The 19,652-nt window shown below is 39.6% G+C and overlaps 1 protein-coding gene across 11 annotated transcripts in view; it reads right to left on the bottom strand.

Annotated features, from left to right (window-relative positions):
* The window catches only part of KANSL1L (KAT8 regulatory NSL complex subunit 1 like), a 66,596-nt gene that overhangs the window by 13,969 nt on the left and 32,975 nt on the right, over nt 1-19,652 (bottom strand). For 10 of the 11 annotated variants that reach the window (XR_008236101.1, XM_052793398.1, XM_052793394.1 and 7 more), the window contains 4 exons: nt 17,059-17,260; nt 5,581-5,743; nt 1,595-1,705; nt 1,039-1,176 (listed from right to left, as the gene is read on the bottom strand). Coding sequence is in view for 10 of the 11 variants with exons in the window: in XM_052793398.1 (XP_052649358.1) it covers nt 1,039-1,176; nt 1,595-1,705; nt 5,581-5,743; nt 17,059-17,260 (614 nt within the window). In the remaining variant the exon portion in view is untranslated. The remainder of the gene's footprint in view (nt 1-1,038; nt 1,177-1,594; nt 1,706-5,580; nt 5,744-17,058; nt 17,261-19,652) is intronic. The other variant, XM_052793401.1, reaches the window with a different exon arrangement.

The raw sequence follows: 19,652 nt of genomic DNA, 5'->3' as shown, positions 1-19,652 counted from the left end.
GGTTTTTTGTCTGTTTGGTGGTTTTTTGTGGGTTTGGGGTTTTTTTTTTTAATAGATCATAATTTTTGGTTAAATCACCTCTGCAGTAATTCCCATATCTCCATCTCTACTGCAAGATTACACTAGCAGTTTTACCTGGATATGCACCAGAAGTGCATTTTTCCACAATGTTAACTGATCATTTATATCTTTTAATTCTCTCTCAGGAGAAATTTTAAACTAATATAGTTTGTCCTTTTTCTCAGTGATTTATTTTCTTCAAATGCCTTGTGAGGAATTTTGCCAAAAGTTTTCTGAAAGTTCACATAAATGAGTCTGCAACAGAATCTGTTAGGTTTTACATTCTAATAGGCTGGACAGGTAAGATGCTATTTATCTTTACAATGGTATGCTGAATTTTTTGTCCCTAAATTATCACATTATTCTACAGAACTTTCGGGGCACTTTCTATTAATTTACCAGGTGCTGAAGTAGAGATTCAATGCCTTAAAACGTAAAGATAACAAGCGTGAAAACACTAATTATAAGCACTGGCTACCCACAAGTCCTGTTAACAGTCTGGAAGGAAACCAGAACCACAAATGACAGTACACAACAAATGAAACATAGCTGACCAAAGATGCCAGGAATAGTAAATGTTTGGTTGGGCACACGATTTGACAGATAACTTTGCAATTCAGTCTGTTTCACTGACTACTATAAAAAAACCCCTTCATATTAAAAATGACACCCAGTATTAGAAAAACACAGTTGGACTGCTAAGCAGTTTCCTTTAAGAGTATTCCAAAAATAAAATACAGAAGCTTGTCTCCTTTTGTAATATACACTCAAGAAGAAAGAGAAGGATTACTATGCTTGAAAATAGCAAATGATTTTCATGGTGTCCCAAGTCCATTTCTTCACTCCTGTAAAGTTGCATAACAATATCCTTTTTGAAGACAAAATTAATTCTCAAAGCCCAGTGATAACAAACTCATTTATACAGTACATATTTTAGAAGTAGTAGTGCTGTCTTAAGCAATACCATTTTGCTCTTACCTACTGCTGTCTCACTTAGATGTCTTTTCTTTCTTCCTTCTGACAGCTGGTCAGATGTTCCTGACACTGACTGAGATTTCGAATTAGATAAACAGTCACTGCTCCATTGTTTGACAGAAACATTATGTTGATTATAGTCTACAACAGAAAAAGCATGTATCAAGTTGAAAACTTAATTGTCCATTGGTGCAATCTACAGCCAATCTCAACTACTGAACTATTTATAATGGAAAAAAACAGACTCCTGATAGGAATCCAAACAGTAAGCAGTACTGCAGCCAGGCACCTGTGCCTGCAGAGAACCCATGGTCCAAACTCCCCCCACATGTATTGGTGCCCTCCTACGGTTCTGATGGGATCATTTCAGTGCAACAAAGGAGAACCTGACACTGTGGTCTGGGAAGAGATTCCTCTTCCACCTAAAGCCTTAGCCAGTTACCTTCTCTGATAGCCTGCTTTGTGGTAAGTTTATAAATTGAACCTTTTCAGGGCAGAAAGTACTGGCAAATAAATGAAAAATGGTCATGCAAGTATTAAAATATTTTGCTTTACATACCATTGTCTGGAGATACTTTAAACTCCACTCCCAAAGATGAGGTATCAACAGGTTCTCCTTTGATGTCATCCTTCCTTAATAATGTTTCAAAGTATATGTGAAGAGGAATCTCTAACAAAAAAAAAAATCCAAATGGAATGGGGTCTGTATCAGAAAGATGGCAACCTATGAGCCAATGAATTATGTATCATCACTAAAGGTCTAGGAATCGATTTACACAACACTACGTAACATAATCTATGAGCAATATTGCCGCCTTGAGTCCTTCAACTCATGATGAACAGCAGTGCTCAGTAGCTCCTGCAAGTACCAATCACTTGTCTATAGGGCAGCAGTGTCTTCACAGGGTCAAGCTGAAGACAATATAGGAAAACACGTCCTGAAACTGGTGAGGCCAAAGGAAAACTCGACTACTATATCCCAAAAAAGCCCAGCCAAACCTTTCAAAGAAGTGATTTTTGCATGAGTAAAAAAGAAAATTTGAGGCAAGGTAATTCTCTGCAAGACGAGTGCTATCCTCCACTATAGGCAAAGACCTGTAGTCTTTCCTATCAGTTATCTAAGTACTACACAAGATAATCTCCACTAATTGCCTGGAGGTAAGAACTCAAGGTACCTGTCTTTCTATTAATGGGAAGTAAGAGTTATGCCATGGTAAAAGCAAATCCATGTTTAGGTGTGAAGCTACACTGCCATACATGCTGACCAAGGCAGTATGCTTAAGTGGTTCCAGCTCTCTCCAGAGCTTCTAAGGGCTGACAAGACAACTCAGATCAAGGTAGGACTCAAACCTAAGGAATGCTCCTGAACAAATCCCAATGCAGATGCACACACACTTAGTAAATTAACAGCACTTTTTTTGGTGTTCAAAGTCTAAGTAAGAGAGAGCAAGGTGTCTTACTCTGGAATAAACTACATCCGTACCTGCAATTACTCCAGAATTATTGTTCATGAAAACAAGCTCTGGAGGCTACCAAGTGAAGATAAGACTGGGGTCTTCCCCTCTTGACTAACTCCTGCACAAAAGCCAGCATGGCAGAGAGCACACAGTGCACTTTTCCTGTAATCTGAAAAGGCTTCAATTCAGCCTTTTGGGTACAAGTAATTAATGTTTTTGGAAATTGTTACTGCTGGGAGCATAGAGGTAATTTCAAGGTACATTCCTTCTTTCTCTCTCTGGCAAAGGCTACAGCAGAGCAATGCAATTCATTTCCTGAGGGAGTTCTAACTTGGAATTAGTCTGCAAAACATCTCAAGTGGTAAGGAATTTACCCACTGTTGTAAGGCAGGAAGGCTTAAGAAAAATAGGTCTCTAACTGAAAAGCCTTTCCAGAAACAAAATTACAAGAAAGAAGAGAAAGTAAGTAGAAAGAAATATTCCAACATAAGAAAGAAATATGTCAATGTAAGATGCAGGCTTGACAAGTATGTTCAGAATGAGAAGAGGACCAAGGGCAGGGCCAAAGGGTGGGCATTAAACTACTTTTATTTACATACAACCTTAGCCTCCTGTGCCTTCAGGACTTGCCAGGACAGAAACTTTCAACATATTTTGCTAACTAAAAAGAACAATTTATTTCAATTTGATATGGATCTAACTAGATATTTTGTCACAAGACCCCAAGGTTTTTGCTGTGTTTCCTATTCTACTTCTGAGTAAAACATAAAGAAGGCCTGAAAGGTTTATTAGTCACAACATTTAAGTAAAGAAATAAACAAAACATTTCTCCTGGTTTGTTTGTTTTGGTTTTTTTTTCCTGGGGAACCACCTGGATGTCTCAGAAATTTTTTATTATGTGCTCCTGTATCTTATTCAAAAGGGGCAGGAGTGTTTGTTCCAGTTTATGCACAGCCTAGGTGCAGAAATACCAGAAACCCAAACTTCTCAGATACAATGTTCCAGTTATCGAGGTGCAAGTTGAAAGAGATGCTTTTACATTAAAGGGATGCTGCAACCACTGACATATTTATTTTTGGTCAAGACCCCTGGTAATTTGGAAACTCTGAAGGCAAGACTTAGAACTGTAAGGACAATTATGCTTCCAGAAGTGAGTACACTAGTGAGCCAGTCCCACTACACTGTATTTACTAGGTTGTCTGCAAATTATGATTCTCCTTTGAAAGTAAAAAACAAGAGAGTAAGTACTTTGAAAGTAAAAAACAATGTACAAGAGAGAACATCATATGAATCTTGAACTTGAATCCCTCCTCGCATACTAAAAAAATCAAACTCCCAGAGTTTCAAAATGGAACAAATACCATTTTAACAGACAGAGGAAATTACAACAAAACCCTTTTCTTTTACTCTGCTGAGAAACTTTTTTTATTCAGAAGAGGGTGATAAAAGATGTGGGCACACCACAAGCAGTATTTAAAGGGATAACTAAGAAAGTTGCAAAGAAAACATGAAATTGGCCAATAGACTAGCAGTCTTCATGAGGAGGTAGAGCGAGCAAAGTACACAAAGCACAGAGCAAAGCATGAATCTAGCCTCCCACAAAAACAAGGACTGCATGTGAGCAGGACATAGTAGGTCTAGCACTTTTTTGCTGTCACAACTACTATTAGCAAGGCTCCTTGAAAAGAGAACAAATATTCCTCAAAAGAAAGATGTTCTTGGTATAGGAATGAAGCCAAAGTAACATTTTTCCTCCTCCATCCTGGCAAAGTGACCAAGAGTAGTCACAATGCAATCCAAAGCCTTTCAGTTTTTTTAATGATGATTAATCTTTTTTCGAGAAAAGAAAATGTCAATATTCTTGTTAAACTTCCCAGTCTCCCTTAAGAGTAAGGTAAGAATGAACGCAAGGGGCAAGCCTTATAAGACTATCCTTGAAGAGACTTCTAACGCCCTGGTTCCTGTCCAGCTGGGCTGTCAGAGTTACAGGGTAAGTGATGGAGAGCATGTGTAAAGAAGAAAGATTTAAGAGGTGTTTTTCTCTCCTCTCCACAACAGAGTCCTGCTGACTGGGATGTCTGCTGTTGCACTCTTGGAGTGAGTGTTCTGTTTCCCCTATATGCTCCTCAAAATAATCTCCTCTTTACCCCATACATGGGATGTAAACCCTGGTAAACCTGCAAGAGTTGAGACCTCCTTAGGATTCCATGTCCACACTTGGGTCTTCTCTACTGGCCAGTGACAAGTTCTCCAAACCCAAGACTTACTTTAATCCCTGGCTTCAAATACCAGGCTGCAGTGTTTACACTGTCATTCTGAGAAGACAGTGGGTTTGATTAAAGACTCAAACAGTTCCATGAAAGTTCCAGCCTCACCTTCAGGATTATTTTGTGGCAAAGAAGCCCTCTCAAAAAAGCAGAATTCCTGTACTGGTCAGCAACTACCTAGAAACAGGTTTCTCCTAAAATAAGCCCCCCCCCCAATCCAACAGTATGAATCCCTTCTGCTGATAACAGCATTTAATATGCTATTTTGAAGCCCCAAGTGCTGTCAAGTCACACTGCACTAGTTTCAAGGCTGCGTCACAAGCAACAACATCTGCATTATGGTTCAAAAAGATTAAAGAATCAGATGACAGAAACCATAAACTTCAAAGATCACCAAAAAAGCTGACTATCACAAAAACAATTAGAAAACCTAAATAAAGCTTTATGGACCTAGTCCAAAGGGCCTGAACTGAAAGTTGCTTATGAAAACAACACAACCAAGATATGGTAGTGTGTTGGCAAAAGCACCATCTAAAGGACTAACACTAACTCAATTAGACACACCGTGAAATGCGCAAAAAGTACCTTTTCCCTGACCAATCTTTCTTGGTTGTAATCACATTACTGGTATGGGAAACCTAGAAGGTGTGTTTTTCAAATGTCAGGATGAAGTCAAGATTTTCATTTAGTTTAAACTCACGTATGCCAGTGTGAGGTTCTCTGTAAGAGAACTGAGTTCTAAAAATCACTCAAAAGAATAGTCCATAAACACTACAGCTCTCACAAGCAAAACCACTGTTAAGAGTCATGGTGTTACTTACCTGAAGGGAATGATAAGACTGGATGAAAGGAAGAGTCCAGCTCTTGCACATAATCCAGTATTTTAGATTCTGAGCTGTACTCACTACTGGTCAAAGCGGAGGCTGGCACCATACACGGTAACTGAGTTTTATATGGAAAGGAGGCATCTCTAGATGGTGAAGTCTGCAAGGATACACAGAAACAAAGGTTAACTTCTCCTTTACTCACTTCCTTCAAATTAGACCAGAAAGGGAGGGGTAAGTCAGTGAGAGACACTCTTCAATATGGCAATGGGAAAAATATTCCTACAAACTTCAGATAGTCTAAATATGACTTACCTCCACTTATCATAGGCTATAGTGCACAATACAAAGAATACAAAAAACCCCTTCAATTAGGGCCAGGAAACAGCTGTCAAAAGTTTCCAGAGAAAATGTAACTCTTTCCAATCATTATTTTGATATATTCTATGACAAAGAAACACCCCTGAAAATTCTATTCCAGTGCAACAGGCATGATACAGATGCACAAACAAAACTAACAGTGGACTAAATACAAGGGTCTCCTCCATTTATCCTCTTAGACTTAGTAAGATTCTTAGTATCGATATCTCTAGACAGTTTGAGCTCATACATTTTAATGCAAGACACATTATTAAACATTTTGAGCACACTGTGTACTTACACAAAGCAAGAGGGCAAAGTCCTTACCTTGTTATAATTTAAATATCAGATAAGCAAAACAAACAAAAGAAGATACACAGCAATAAATACAGAGAAGGATGCACTGAGGATTCATTAATAGGTAGTAAGAGGAATTACTAGAAAGAGGAGAGCTGCAAAGAAAGATTAATTTAGCTGCTTATTTGCAAGGCTTCTTAAAGTACAGAAGGTAAAATAATGGATTGCACAGAACTGGTAGGTGTGAGGTAGCAAGACGCTAAGTCAAAAGGCAGGGTGAAAATGGGCAGGAATAAGCAGCAAGGTGCAGGCAATATACTGAGCTCTGAAAGACAGAAGGAAAGAACTGAATGTGTCAACAGTAGTCTGTGCTTCAGAATAAGCTACAAAACCACTGCCGGGAAATAGTGTTGCTTATGCTACCTTCAGCCTTACTGGATACTAGCAGTAGTAACCCCAAGGTACTTTTTTAAAGGCTTCCATAGATTTTTGATACTTTGCCAAATGCTGCAGAACCTACAAACAAGAAGGGAGGGAAGGGGGCGACGGGGTACTTCAAGGGTCTTAGCCTAATGCTGTGGTAGCCTAAGAGCCACATTTATCATCTCCCGGAAAAGTATTTCAATGTAAAAAACTGTAAGAAGGTATGTAACAGTGGTCATCTTGATTTTCTTACGACTTTTTATGGAATGAAAGGAAAACATCTAGCAGTTGCATCAGAGGCAAGACAATCAAACAAACATTATTTGCATTTTCAATACTTCTGCTTTCAGAATCAAAGAAATCTCTTCAGCTGCTTCCTCCTGCCTGAAATATTCCAGGTGGTATTCCAGCAGTGCTACTCATCTGTTAGTGATGCAGTGATTACGTCCACCACATAAAATCCCCCTCCACTTACTGAAACCAGTCCTTCTGTCAGGTGGCATCAGTATTCACAACCCACACTAACTCAGAAAATATTCCGTTAAAAAGTTCCTCTTTCCATCTCTTCCCTTCTTCTCAGTCGACAAATTCCCTATGCTGGTACTGTGTTACAGGAACTATTAAAAATCAAGTAAGCATGTTATGATGCTGGAGCAGAGGAGACCCTGTGGTGGTTCTTGTATTTCACTTTTTTTTTCACAGGAAAACATTAACAGTCCTAAATCCACCTTGATCTCCATACACAGGTGTATCCATGAGTACTTTCGATTTAATTTGGAAAGAATTCTTTTCTAGCCCAGGACTCCTTCAAATCAGCGTTCTGTTACTTTCCTGTGACAGACGTATGGGACTCTTCATCTGTTAAACTTTAAACATCCATAGTGTTGGCAGAACTGGAACCTGTGTTTAGAAACACTAGAGGGATAAATGCTAAAGCAAATTTAATGTTTCCCATTATATGGACCATTAAACTAAAACTTAGAGAGCTTTTAGGTAGTTGCTCTACATTTGATGCAATAAGGGCTTGCTTTTAAAAAATGCACAAAAGCATATTTCCTCTTGATATTTGGATTTTAGAAATAAACTAGTTTACTCAATCTCCACTATTTAAGCTGCAACTGCACCCCTTCTGCTTGCATTATTTTTAAAAAAATGAATCCACATTACAGTAAACGATCAATCTCTTATTCTTTAAAAATAAATCCCCAAACACTAATCAGTAAAATTACCTAGAAAATATATAGATAAGACCAATACATACTGACATCCAGTCCTTTAGTCCTGACTCGCTTTTTGTTACTTTAATTCACTTTAGTCCCAAACACTTTTAGACTATAGCTTAAAGCTAAGCCTGCTCAAAAACATGCATACGTGGTCAAATAACCTCCACAGTCTCAATCTATTTTGAAACAGGATTAAAATCCATTTGCCAACACTGATAAATGCAAAAATCTTTTCCTCATCTTGCCCGTGGTCGGAGTTACAAACCTTATGCCTGAGTTTGTGCTTTATTTCCTTGAATGCTCTGGCATCAACACCTAAATAATTACATCTTTCATTAAGTCAGTTCGTAATTCAAAAGAAAATAAGGACTTATATAGAAGCAGAGTAATTTTATTTAAATGCCTGTGAAGTTAGTAGAAAAAAGCTAAAAATGTCTGTGGTCCTAGCTACTGGATCTGGTTTAAATTTCTGATGGAGTAGTTTTCCACTGGAAAATGCTGAATTAGTGAAATCATAATGTTTGTCAGGAATGTCGATTTAGTCAACTCTTGATGAAAAAATTTCTGAAGCCCTTCATTCTGGAATAAAAGCATGTTGCTCAGTCAAAGAAAGTGGTTCAACCTTATTGAAACAAAATTGAAGAATTGTTTATTGGAAAACTAAACTCTCCCCCCTTCCAATTCAGTACAGAACACAGTCTACAACCCAACTGGCTTTTACAACAGTTAATTATTGATTTTGTAACAAAACAAAAAATCCACCAAAACCCAACTGAAAACAACCCCACAAATACATCCATTGAGCCACAGCAATGACAAGTGGTTTCATGAAAACATACAGCTTTTAGAAGTCAGGCCTCTACAGTAAGCCTGAACACAATGCCAACGCTTCAGAAAGCAAGAGAGATTACTAAACTCTTATCAATTTTTTTCCCTGCTATACTACACCTCATACATCTCCTGAAACATTTTTCCTCATTACTGAAATACAAAACCTTATGCTTCCTGAGCTCAAGCAGATATGAAGAATAACATTACATTAAATTGATTCTATTAAGGAAAAGAAAATACACTGTATTTAAGAGGAAATCAGAAGCGTGCAAGCTTTAAATCTTCAACTAAAATAGCAGCTCTGTTTTAAACATCGTAAGGAATGGTGTCACCAACAGAATCTAATTTTCTAGAGTATTATGAATTTTCATCTTGGATTTCTCCCCCCCCCCCTTAGTACTGTTTTACTGGGTTACAGAAAATATAGTGAGCAATTTCCTTCGATATTCAAAACAACTCTTGCACTTGCTTGTGATAAATTGATGCATTAGACAAAGCACGACTGGCTCATGCCTCCATTCTAGAAGGGTCAGAAGGCTGAACACTACCAGCCAACCATCCTTCTGCAGAGAAAAAAGTTTGAGTCTACGAAGCATGCAGTAATTGAAAAGAAAAATGTTTTGTGCTCCCAGTTAAAAATTATGAAGTGAATACTCGTTTCATGGTTTCAGCTACTGATCACTAAAACTCCTACCATTTTTGGAAACATGCCTAAGTGTAACAGTACAAAGGGCCACAGTTCAATTACACCAATGTGTATGAATCCAGTAAGTTAATTAAGTTAGCTCAAATACACTCTGCTGAATACCTGTCACGTCTGCTTCTGATTACTCTTATAAGCTGAAAAAGGCAAGGAAAAAGCATTTATTCTCCCTACACCCCCCCCCCCTTTTCAGCAATATCAAAGAGCTATCCCCCTCAATATTAAAAACTTCTTCAGTAAATGAGTAGCCAACTAAATTGGCTAACTAATTGTGGAAATTTAATTATGGGATCCAAGAGAACCACCGTGTGGGTGGCTGATGCCTCCTCTTTGAACACTTAACACACTGCTAACTTTTAATCCTCCAGAAGCGCTACGTACAGCTCAAACCAACAGAGCACCGCATTACCTGCTTGCTTCTGTGCTTTAGCATCTGCCTTGAAGGCCAGCCCACTTCTCCACAGCCTCCCTCTTCTGCATACAATGATCTGCTCTGAGCAGAGCTATGTCCTTCTGGCAGAACATACAGTTAAATGAAATGTCTTCCTTTCACAAGCTAAACATCAGGGGTTCCCTAAGCAGGATTTCACTGCAGAGTGCTTTTGGGAAACATAGAATATATGGATAGTGAAAGGTTAATCTGAAAGCCCCAAAGACCTTCTCTCTTATCAACAGGTTGTGGGGGAGAAGGTGGGCAAAGCATCCAAGACACCCCTACGTGGGAAGGTGCATAACAGATGGTGCTGACAATACCTATTACATGACAGACTCTCCTTTCCAGATGAAGCTTCTATAGATGTCAAATGGACAGACCTTTCCCATGCACTTGCTTGCAATCTATATGCAGGTCAGGTACGGTGAAGCAAGCTGCCCTGGGATGTAAACAAATTCAACTGCCTCTGGCCCCTCTGAAGCTGCAGATAACATTGAAGTGGCAGATCCTGTGGCAGAGACCAGTTTTTTCTAGGAACAGAACCGAGACTTTCATAAAACACTAATGGCAACTTACTCAGCATCTGGCTTGTCTCAAATTCAGATTTTTGGTCAGTGTCATAAAAGGAGTGGTAGCTTCTACCATTCTCGGAGATCAGCCACCTCTCATAAGTATACATGGAGTTTAGTTTCTTTAATCCTGTTATAAGCCAACAGGAGATGGACTTTCACCTGCTCTGTGGGAAGTGTATGCTGTCCTCAACATCCTGAAACAAAGACCTTTTGTTCAACTAGCAAATCAATTGAAAAATCAAGGTTAGTGAGTAATCTTTGATCAGTTAAACCAAAAGAAGGAAAGACATGTTAATCCACAGGGATCTCTTTTCAAAAATGCCATGTAGAAATTAAGAATAGATGTGATCAATAAAACACTACAGTAATGTCATAATAAGCTAAAGGTGCAGGACTGCGAAAAGCACACTTCAGGTTTTTCATTCTGGAAAAAAACAGAATTCACAGCATGACTGGCTTGCCATAAACCTCACAAAGGATGGATTTAGTTCCACTGGCAATATCACAGTATCGCAAAGCTAAAGGTGTTCTAGCTTCCTTCCTCACCAGTAGACAACAGTCTTGTCACACATTCAGAATAGCTGAATGTGTAGGAATACTTCTTTTTTTTCCCATTCAGGTTTTGTTGATATCTAACTAATAGAAGATCTTCTTTTTTAACTTCCGGTGTTAAAATAGTCATTTTATCAACTATTATTTTCACTTACAAACTTGGCAAACCATAAGCAAGTGATTCTCCTCCCCAACCCAGAAAACTGACATATCCACAGAGGTACTACACCATTTTCATTCAAGCAGAATGCATCCTCTTGAAACCAGTTTGCAGGAGACTTGGCAACACAACAACATTCTCTGTATTCATGGCTTTTTAAAAGTCAGCAATGCCAGGAAACTATGCAGAAGCAGGTGTAGGAGCCAGTATCTAGGGATACCAAGGAAGGGGATGACAACCAGTAAACCCCATTTCAGTGCAACTAAGGGGAAATTACTACTTCACTGTGTGAAAGGCAAAACTTCTAGCTGGCTACTGAATAATATGCTTGCTAGTTACTGCTGTGGATAGTGCTGTTTCTTTAAATTTACAGACCAAGGGAGCTAGAGAAAGCAGTAATTGGTAACAGCCACAAAGAATTCACCTGTATCTCCTTAAACGCAAATAAACCACAACACAGGATAATATGGTAGAGGAAATGGGATTGTATTCTAGGAAGCAGGTGCTAAAATATTTGTTCCCAGACAAACATATCACCTGGCAGAAAACAGGGTACAACTTCCACACTATATGCAATAGTATGATTAAGCACCTTGTCTGCAAACACACCCTTCTCCCTGTCCCTTATTCTCCTTTCCTGCTAGCTACAGACCATTTGCAGATAGCAGACATTTAGCAAGTAAGATAAAGGCTCTGCATGCTGGATATAATACAAATTATAAAAGTGTGTGTATATATATATATACTCTTCCCTAAAAACTGAAAAAGAACAAGACTTGGTGAAAGACCCATATGTATTTATCAAGTAGCATCTACAAAAAGCATCACTGGCCCTCAGCATGCACTGGGAACGCAGCAGGACACAAAAATCATAGAACTGGCATGAGAATTAAAGATAGAAACCCAAACCCTAGAATTTAAATACTTTTTTCCCCGTCTGTTTCGGAGCCTTCTGCAGAAGCACTCACTTTTTTTTTTTTTCCTTCTTTTTTTTTTTTAAAACCACTAAACAAAAGCAGATATTCTTCTGCTCTCGCTTAAATCCCCATCGAGACGGAAAAGAAAAAATACTGGCAATAGTTGACTGCAAGAGTTGGCAACATTATACCAACTGTTTGCTTGTGGTATCTAAAATGTAAGCTTTTGCACCTCAATTCCCAGCTTTCAGGGTGTTGGCATCTTTGCAAATTCGAATTCCAGTTTTCTCCATGTGCTTCAGTCCACACAACCAACTATTCCTCCAGCAGGTGGAGATACAAATACAATGAGAATTTGCAGATTAAAAAAAACCCACTATGTTCTACAACCCTGCAAGAAATGGATAGGACCAAAATTGATAGTACTCAGATCTCACTGCTCTATTGCCTCTTACCTTTATCTATAGCTGTATAAAGTTTTCATAGATTAAAACACTACATAGCCTCAATGACATCTCTTGGCAAAGCACGACTTGAAAAAAACAACAGTGGAACTGATGTCATTAGTTAGGATGTTAAATGAAAAACTAACAAAATGTACTGGCAAAACAAATTCCATGTTACTAAAGAAACCCTGCAGCAAGCCACACAGATAAAATACTAGAAAAGAAAACATCAGGGCATATCAGCTAAGCAAAGACCTCTCTGAGAGCTTCTGACTAGTAACAACACTTGTCTGCTTTCAAATAAACTTAATAGAACTTCTGGTATCTCACAAATAATCAGTTTCTTCAATTTTAGGCAAAAAAAAAGGCAGACATGGAGATACTATAGGTCCTCACTGTAGGAAAAGCATTTGCAGAAGCACCCAGGCATTAGATTTTGGAGAATCTGGGTGCAGGGGAAGCAGTTATAAATGCAACAACCACTGGGAAATGATTCAATTGGTGCTCATGTCTTAAAGTCCTAACACCAATCTGCTACTTACAGACTTTCTTGGTTTTAATGTTTTGATACTCTTAGCCTTCTTTCTTAAGTGTTAAAACTACATTACATGCATTTTATAGGAGGAGACAATGACCCAGAGGTTGTTTGACTTGCCAGCTGTAACAACACAAACGAGTGGCAGATCAGCATTTTGAATGAAGCACTCTCAGGCTTCTAAACCCAGCCTGCAAGCACATGTCATCCTACTAGATCATGCCTGCAGTTTACTCCTTTGTGCTATCCTGCATGCAAGTTTTAATATTCATTCAAAAATCATGCTGAAGAAATGCACCACTACAATCACATCCTCTAGACTGAAGCACAGACTGCAATCCCAGGGTTTATTGTGCCTGTGGATTATTCTGAGTGGCTTGTGCACTGACTCACAATCAAGAAAAGGCCTAAACTCTTACCAAGCTATTTAGATAATGAGAGAAGAAAGATACAAAACAGATTCCAAAGCCAAAAGATGACTCACAGATCATCTGTGGTACTTAGTCATTCTGAATTAGGGGACAAGTGGATTTGGCCCCAAAGGATGTTTCAAGTTCCTGAGGATACTGGATGGTGACAGATAAACCAAACACCCTGCATCCTGTTTTATTTATCCCTACTGCAGTCTATCTTGTAGATCTGGCAGGTCTTCTAGACTTTCAGAGTTCTATGTTTTCTTTTACATACTACTCTGTGTAAGCATTATTTAAATATCAGAGCAGGGGAAGGTGTAGTCCTCTTCAGAAAAGAAACACAGCAAAGTAGAGGACAATATAGGGCATCTCTCAACAGACACTGGGAGGCTACTAGGTCACTAAATACTCAAACTTTTGACAGCATTGTAAATGTATGTGGCATGGCAGTAGATAAGAGAAAAAATGTGGCTGTCTTCCCAGTGACCTTATGAACTGACAGATGGAATAGCAGTTCACAGTTTCATACTTTGCTTTTCCTAACATGGATGTTGCGGGGTGGAGGAGGGGATGAGCTTAAGTTAAACCACGACACAAACAAATCCGAAGAGACGTGAAGGACAACACTCTGAATGCCATTCAATGCGCAAAGGGTACAACCAGTCATCCCAAATCCCCCAAATTCCTCAAAGTTATCCCAGCATTTCTTAATTGCCTACACATGGCATTTTGCTGTGATTCTCTGGTCAGAATTCTTTAGTCATCGTCTTGCTCAGATCAGTCTGCAGACCAGCATCACCCATCAGCACTGCCAGGCACTCGCTTGCCTGCTATGTGAACCAGGCACCATGAGGAAGCTGGTGCAGGAGCTGTGATGTTCAGAAGATTCAATGTTCTCCTCAGACTTTGGCAAGCTGGTCTCTGTTAACTCCACATCTGCTGCAGGGAGGTGGCAGCAAGTCTTCCCTAGCTCCAGCTTGTTCTCAGGCCAGTGACCTTAAAGAAATGGGGGTCCTCACAGACCATGGTACCAGGGGCTATATAAATAAGTAAAACTTGAAGAAATATGGGAGAAGCACTTGCTAGAGATGGCGCACCAACATTACATTAAAAATCCAACTATTTTCCATGCTGCTAAGAAGTAACTGCTTTTTCTATGAAGGCCAGAGGAAATTTGCTGGATTACTATTGGGAATATAAATGCATTTTCAAAAAACCTAGGTAACAATCCCAGAGGCCAATCCCCATTTTGCATCCTTACCCTTAGACATCTGCCTAATCTAGCAGTCAGCCTGGGCTGATAGCCAGTGTTCTTCCATTACAAGCTAAGCAATCTCATCAACAGCTGGGTAACCAAGTGTAGCAAGTGCAGGACTAAGACAGTGACAGGGCCTGTTAGAATAAGATTTCCTGAATGAAACAATACACTGATGATGGTTCTTAATTCAAAGACTTTATACCCATTTAGGTTTGATTGTCAGAATGTGCTGGAAATGTCCAGTCCAATTTTATCACTTACTTCACCAGCAGGATCCCTCTGTTTTTAACCAACACTGTGTAAGAGGCTTTGTTCACTGCTTTACCTTAATTTTGAAAACTTTAATTGAGTTTGGCACTTGCATGAAGTCTGAAGCTGACAGCTTGATTGCTCCCACCACCCTTTATTTTCCCAGGAAAACAAGCAGAATCTATCTGTAGCCCATGACGCAGTTTTCCACGTTGCCTCTCGGTTGACTTCCCCACAGAGAGGACATTAGAAAGCAGAGTCTAAACACAGGTTTTTGAGCTGAGAGCTGTGGTAAGCATAAACAGCAGTCCCTACAGAGGTTTTTACAACACTACCTTTGGGACATCTCTGCACTTTCGGTACAGGGACACTGGCGCTGGGTTAGTATATGGCAACCCAGCACTAGAAATGTCAAGAGCATGGAGGAGACACACAGTTGCACCAGCTCCTGTATTTGAAGCCTTAACTAGTAACTTAAAATGCACTTTTTGATTGTAGTCTTACAATCAACGGTAAACTACAAATTAATCTTTTTAGTCTACAAGTCAAGATCAACTATTGAGTATGCAAAGCAGCTCAGCTCTACGGCTGGTTGAAGATAAAAAGGTAACCTCTGCTTTGAACTCCTGCTGCTGGGCTGCAGAAATGAAGTTTCTGTTCACAAGCTTCTACTGTTATTCTCTGAACTGCACTAACTCTGGCCCAGTTTTCAAAGGACAGAGACATAGGCAGTGCTTGTAGAAATATGAGACACGTGAGCCTGCAAGATGTAGGCTTCCAGAAGAGCCTGTTATTTAGAAGTCGCATCTGGAGTGGAAACCCCTCGTGTTTCAGTAGAAGGAAAGTCCTGGAGTCTTTTGCTGAGGAGCAACCTCCACAGCTGCAAGAAGCACTTGTGGTATTGGAGGCATCAGTTGGGGAACGAGGCATCCATCCTCTTTTAACAGGACATGGATTGGATTGAATGAGAAACAAGGAAGTCAAAGTCAGCAACAGCCTCCTTGGTTAATGCAAGGAAGATGAAAAGCCTAAGTGTCTAGGAGGTAGAGCTCCCAAACCCAAAGCCTCCACCCCCATCCCCCACCATCAAACCCTCCAGGCAGGCTGCCAAGTCTTTAAGCCCCACTGCCAGGAAGCTGGGAAGTCAAGCTAATAAGAAACTGCACAGTTTTCAATAAAATATCTTGCTAAAACTAGGACACTTCTGCAATTTTGGAGAGGATGCTGAATCAGCACACTCACACAGAACATCCTTGCAGGGGAAATTTCTCCCCAGACCACTGATAGACTTAGTAAATCCTAGACAGTTAGCCAAGGAGACATGGAGATTTCTCTCAATATAACACACTTTTAAAAGGCAAAGTAAAATCAAGACATTAAAACCGCTTGGGATTAAAACTGCTCTAAAGAATGAGTTCATACCGTCTCTGCTCCCAAATTAGACTGTTGCTTTAAGCACCACAGCTAAACTCATTGTATATTCTTACCAGCAATATGCTATTAATATCAGACGTGAACAGATATGCCTTGCCCTGCACAAGAGACAATGTTTTTTTTCCCATTTTAAAATATTAATTCCTTTGTAATGCGGAAAATTTTAGGAGTTTTAAAGGATTCATAAAGTGTCATGAAAAAGGTAATATAACTAATCAGGAACAGCAAAAACAGAAAAAACATTAAGATACTGCAATTTAATTTCCTAGAAAATGATGTGCCACCAGCTGTGTAAACTTTCTTGTAGCTAAAACAAATATTCTGAAAACAAGCAGGCAGCCGACTTACACTGTAGCCTGTTTCCTCAGCAGTCAAGCATCCCAAGGAAGGTCTCAAGTTGTCTCTTAGACTGTACAAGGGCTTTAAAGATAGCCAAAGTGATTTGATAAGCAGGATTCTGAGCGCTCTTCAATTTTTATCTTCCACTCATTAACCCTGAGCTCCTGCTGACACATCTAGTAGTCCCACCACATACACTATATGCTCCCTGAATGTAACAAATAAGCAGCACAGCATGCGCTTCTCTTCCGACATAGCAGAGAAGACACATGCAGACTCTAGCAGCTGGACTCTTTGGTTTTGTCTCCTGAAGAGAGAGGCAAGGCCTACCTGCTGATTCCAGTAACAGGCCCTGTGCATTCTGTAGAGTTTCCTCTTCTGGAAACTATGAAGTGGCCTTGTTCGGGCAGATGTGCTCACATTAGCCACAGAGAGAGATCTTAGTCTTGTCCTGTCTCTTCGTCTTTTCTTGATGTGCTGATGATCAAGCAACCAGCTGCTTGAAGAGGATACTTCTCTGTTGTCTGAAGCTCTGCAATTTCATGATTAATCAGGGGAGGAAATACAAAAAGTTAAATAGGCTCCACATGCACAGGCCAACATTTCATACACTGATTAGCATTAGCTATCTAATTCTAAGAGAGTTTTATAAACGCTAAAATGTTTTAGCACACTGTTTCCAGAAACCATGTAGGTGCTTTGTTTGCCTGTTGATTAATTCCATGTTAGGTCATGAAAGGAAGTTTATCGTTCTTGTTCACCTTTCTTGCTCATGGAAACAAATGTCAAAATGAAGTTAAGACCTCAAGCATATAATGGTTTTTGGTTTTTTCCAAAGTCAAGAGCTCTAACACTTCTAACAGCTATGAGTTTTAAGTTAGAATTAACGTTTCCCTACAAACTTATATTCCATTCAAGATAGCAGTCATGCTAACATAAAGGAGACCTAGAGTCCTGCCCTAATACTTTTGAGATTTTCTAGTTTTGCTCAAGAACTGAAACTTAAGTAAAGCTTTACAAACCAGTGTCCATTCAGCGTAGGGGTTGCAACTCACTGTGAAGCATTTCTATCAAAATTAGGAACTCTGCACACTTAAGTTTAACCAACACAAGGCCATTAAACTTCACTTCCGTGGATGTGCCAATAGAGCTCTCCAATAGAGCTCAAGCACCAGCCTGGGGGAAACTGTCAAGGAGCAGGGAAAACCTAGCCTGTTTTTCTGTCTTTGAGACCTAGAAGCTGGTCGGACCCAGATGATTTGGAAGAATGCAAGCTCAGCTCCAGTCACAATGTGACAGGGTCTACACGAACACATGGAAAGCTTCGTTTTAACATTACCTGCATTTCCCCAAGTCTATCCCTTTCAAATCCCCCTCAGTGTTACAGCAGCATCCCTCCACAACCTTACCTACATGCACACTTGCACCCTTAGTAATACAGTATGCAATCATAAAAGTTATGCGTCAACACAGGGCCAAGAGCAGTAGAAAACCCTATACGTATAACAACCTTGGATCATTCTCACCAATCTACAGCCTGCTCATCAGAACAGGGAACGCTACAAGGTAAGAATTCAAAACACCCTCTCATTTGGGTGGGAATCACTCAATGGGAAGAATGCACTTCACTTTTATAGGTATCCTGATTTTATTTTGTTGCTGTAGCAACATCTGCCTGCAAAGCTGAAGGCTTGCTGCAAAAAGCACCCAAGTGTGCATTTATTTTTACAGTACTGAAGACCTTGACTGCAACTCTAAACTGCCTGAGAAGCGCAAGTATACAAGATATCTTGGCCTTGGTTCGTAACAGGTCATCTATCTGCACAAATAATTATTTTCTCTTACGAACTTTATCTGGCAAGTCACAGTCTTATAAGTAAAGTTATAACACACAATAAAACATGAAAACAAATTTATTACAAGGCCATTTATCAATCTTTTTTGACAAGCAGTATTCTTCTAACAGTCCGTTTTTATTAAATAGAAGCGCTTGTTATGAAAGTGTGATTAAACACCATCCCATGCTGTGCTGGTGTGGTAACAAAGCTTTATGGGCTTGAATTTGAGCTCTCCTTCTGACACATCAGAACAATCCCAATAAGCAACACAGACTCAATGAAAAAAATGTGCTAATTAAAAGAGGGATGGTACAAAGTATTTAAAGGAACATATTAGTAAGTGCCAAGAAAAAGCCCCAAATCCTGAAGCATGACATTCTTAATGCTAACGCTGCATTTTTAAGGCTTGAGAAAGAAATACGATGTTTAAAGTCCATGCAAAAGACTTCTTAAAATACTTTCTCTGAATTCTCAAAAACATTTTCTCTGTAATTATCTGCCTCGAAGTCAGACGGTGCCAAGCCCAACTTCTAGACTTCCACGTACCTCCCTCTTACATGAAAGACAACTTGGACAGGTATATAAGAACAAAAAGCTCAGTCTGGCTCCTCAACTTCTGTGATTCCTGCCTTTGTTCTGATGGTCTGCCCAGATCTTTGATAATCTCTCTTCAGTCTCTGCCAGCTGCTCTATTTACCCTCCTGTGCCCTGCAGTAATGCTCGACTCCATTTTCAGATGAAGCAGAGATCTCAGCTCTGTGGCTTGGAGCTCCACTACACAGCAGTACGATTTTCCTGCCACTTGTGTAAATAGGCTTCCCAGTCAAGGTTTGGGTTATTCATTTATTTTGATCTTAGTTTGGGTGGTTTTCAAAATGTGATTCTACAGAAGAGCGAAATGAACCATTGCCAGACGTAAAATTCATGGATTTACTGAAACAGTCCTTTCAAAGCTCATAGGCTGGACTTTCTTGCTCCGTAGCCTAGGTAAAGAGCAGAGACCTTACTCACAGATACACACATGCACCACAAGCCATCAGACAGGCACTATTTGTACTGAAGTAATGAACTTTTTCATTCCTCTCC

This window comes from Harpia harpyja, chromosome 7 (assembly GCF_026419915.1).
Source record: "Harpia harpyja isolate bHarHar1 chromosome 7, bHarHar1 primary haplotype, whole genome shotgun sequence".
NCBI classification, from domain to species: Eukaryota; Metazoa; Chordata; class Aves; order Accipitriformes; family Accipitridae; genus Harpia; species Harpia harpyja.
This window is presented reverse-complemented; position numbering and strand designations above follow the sequence as displayed.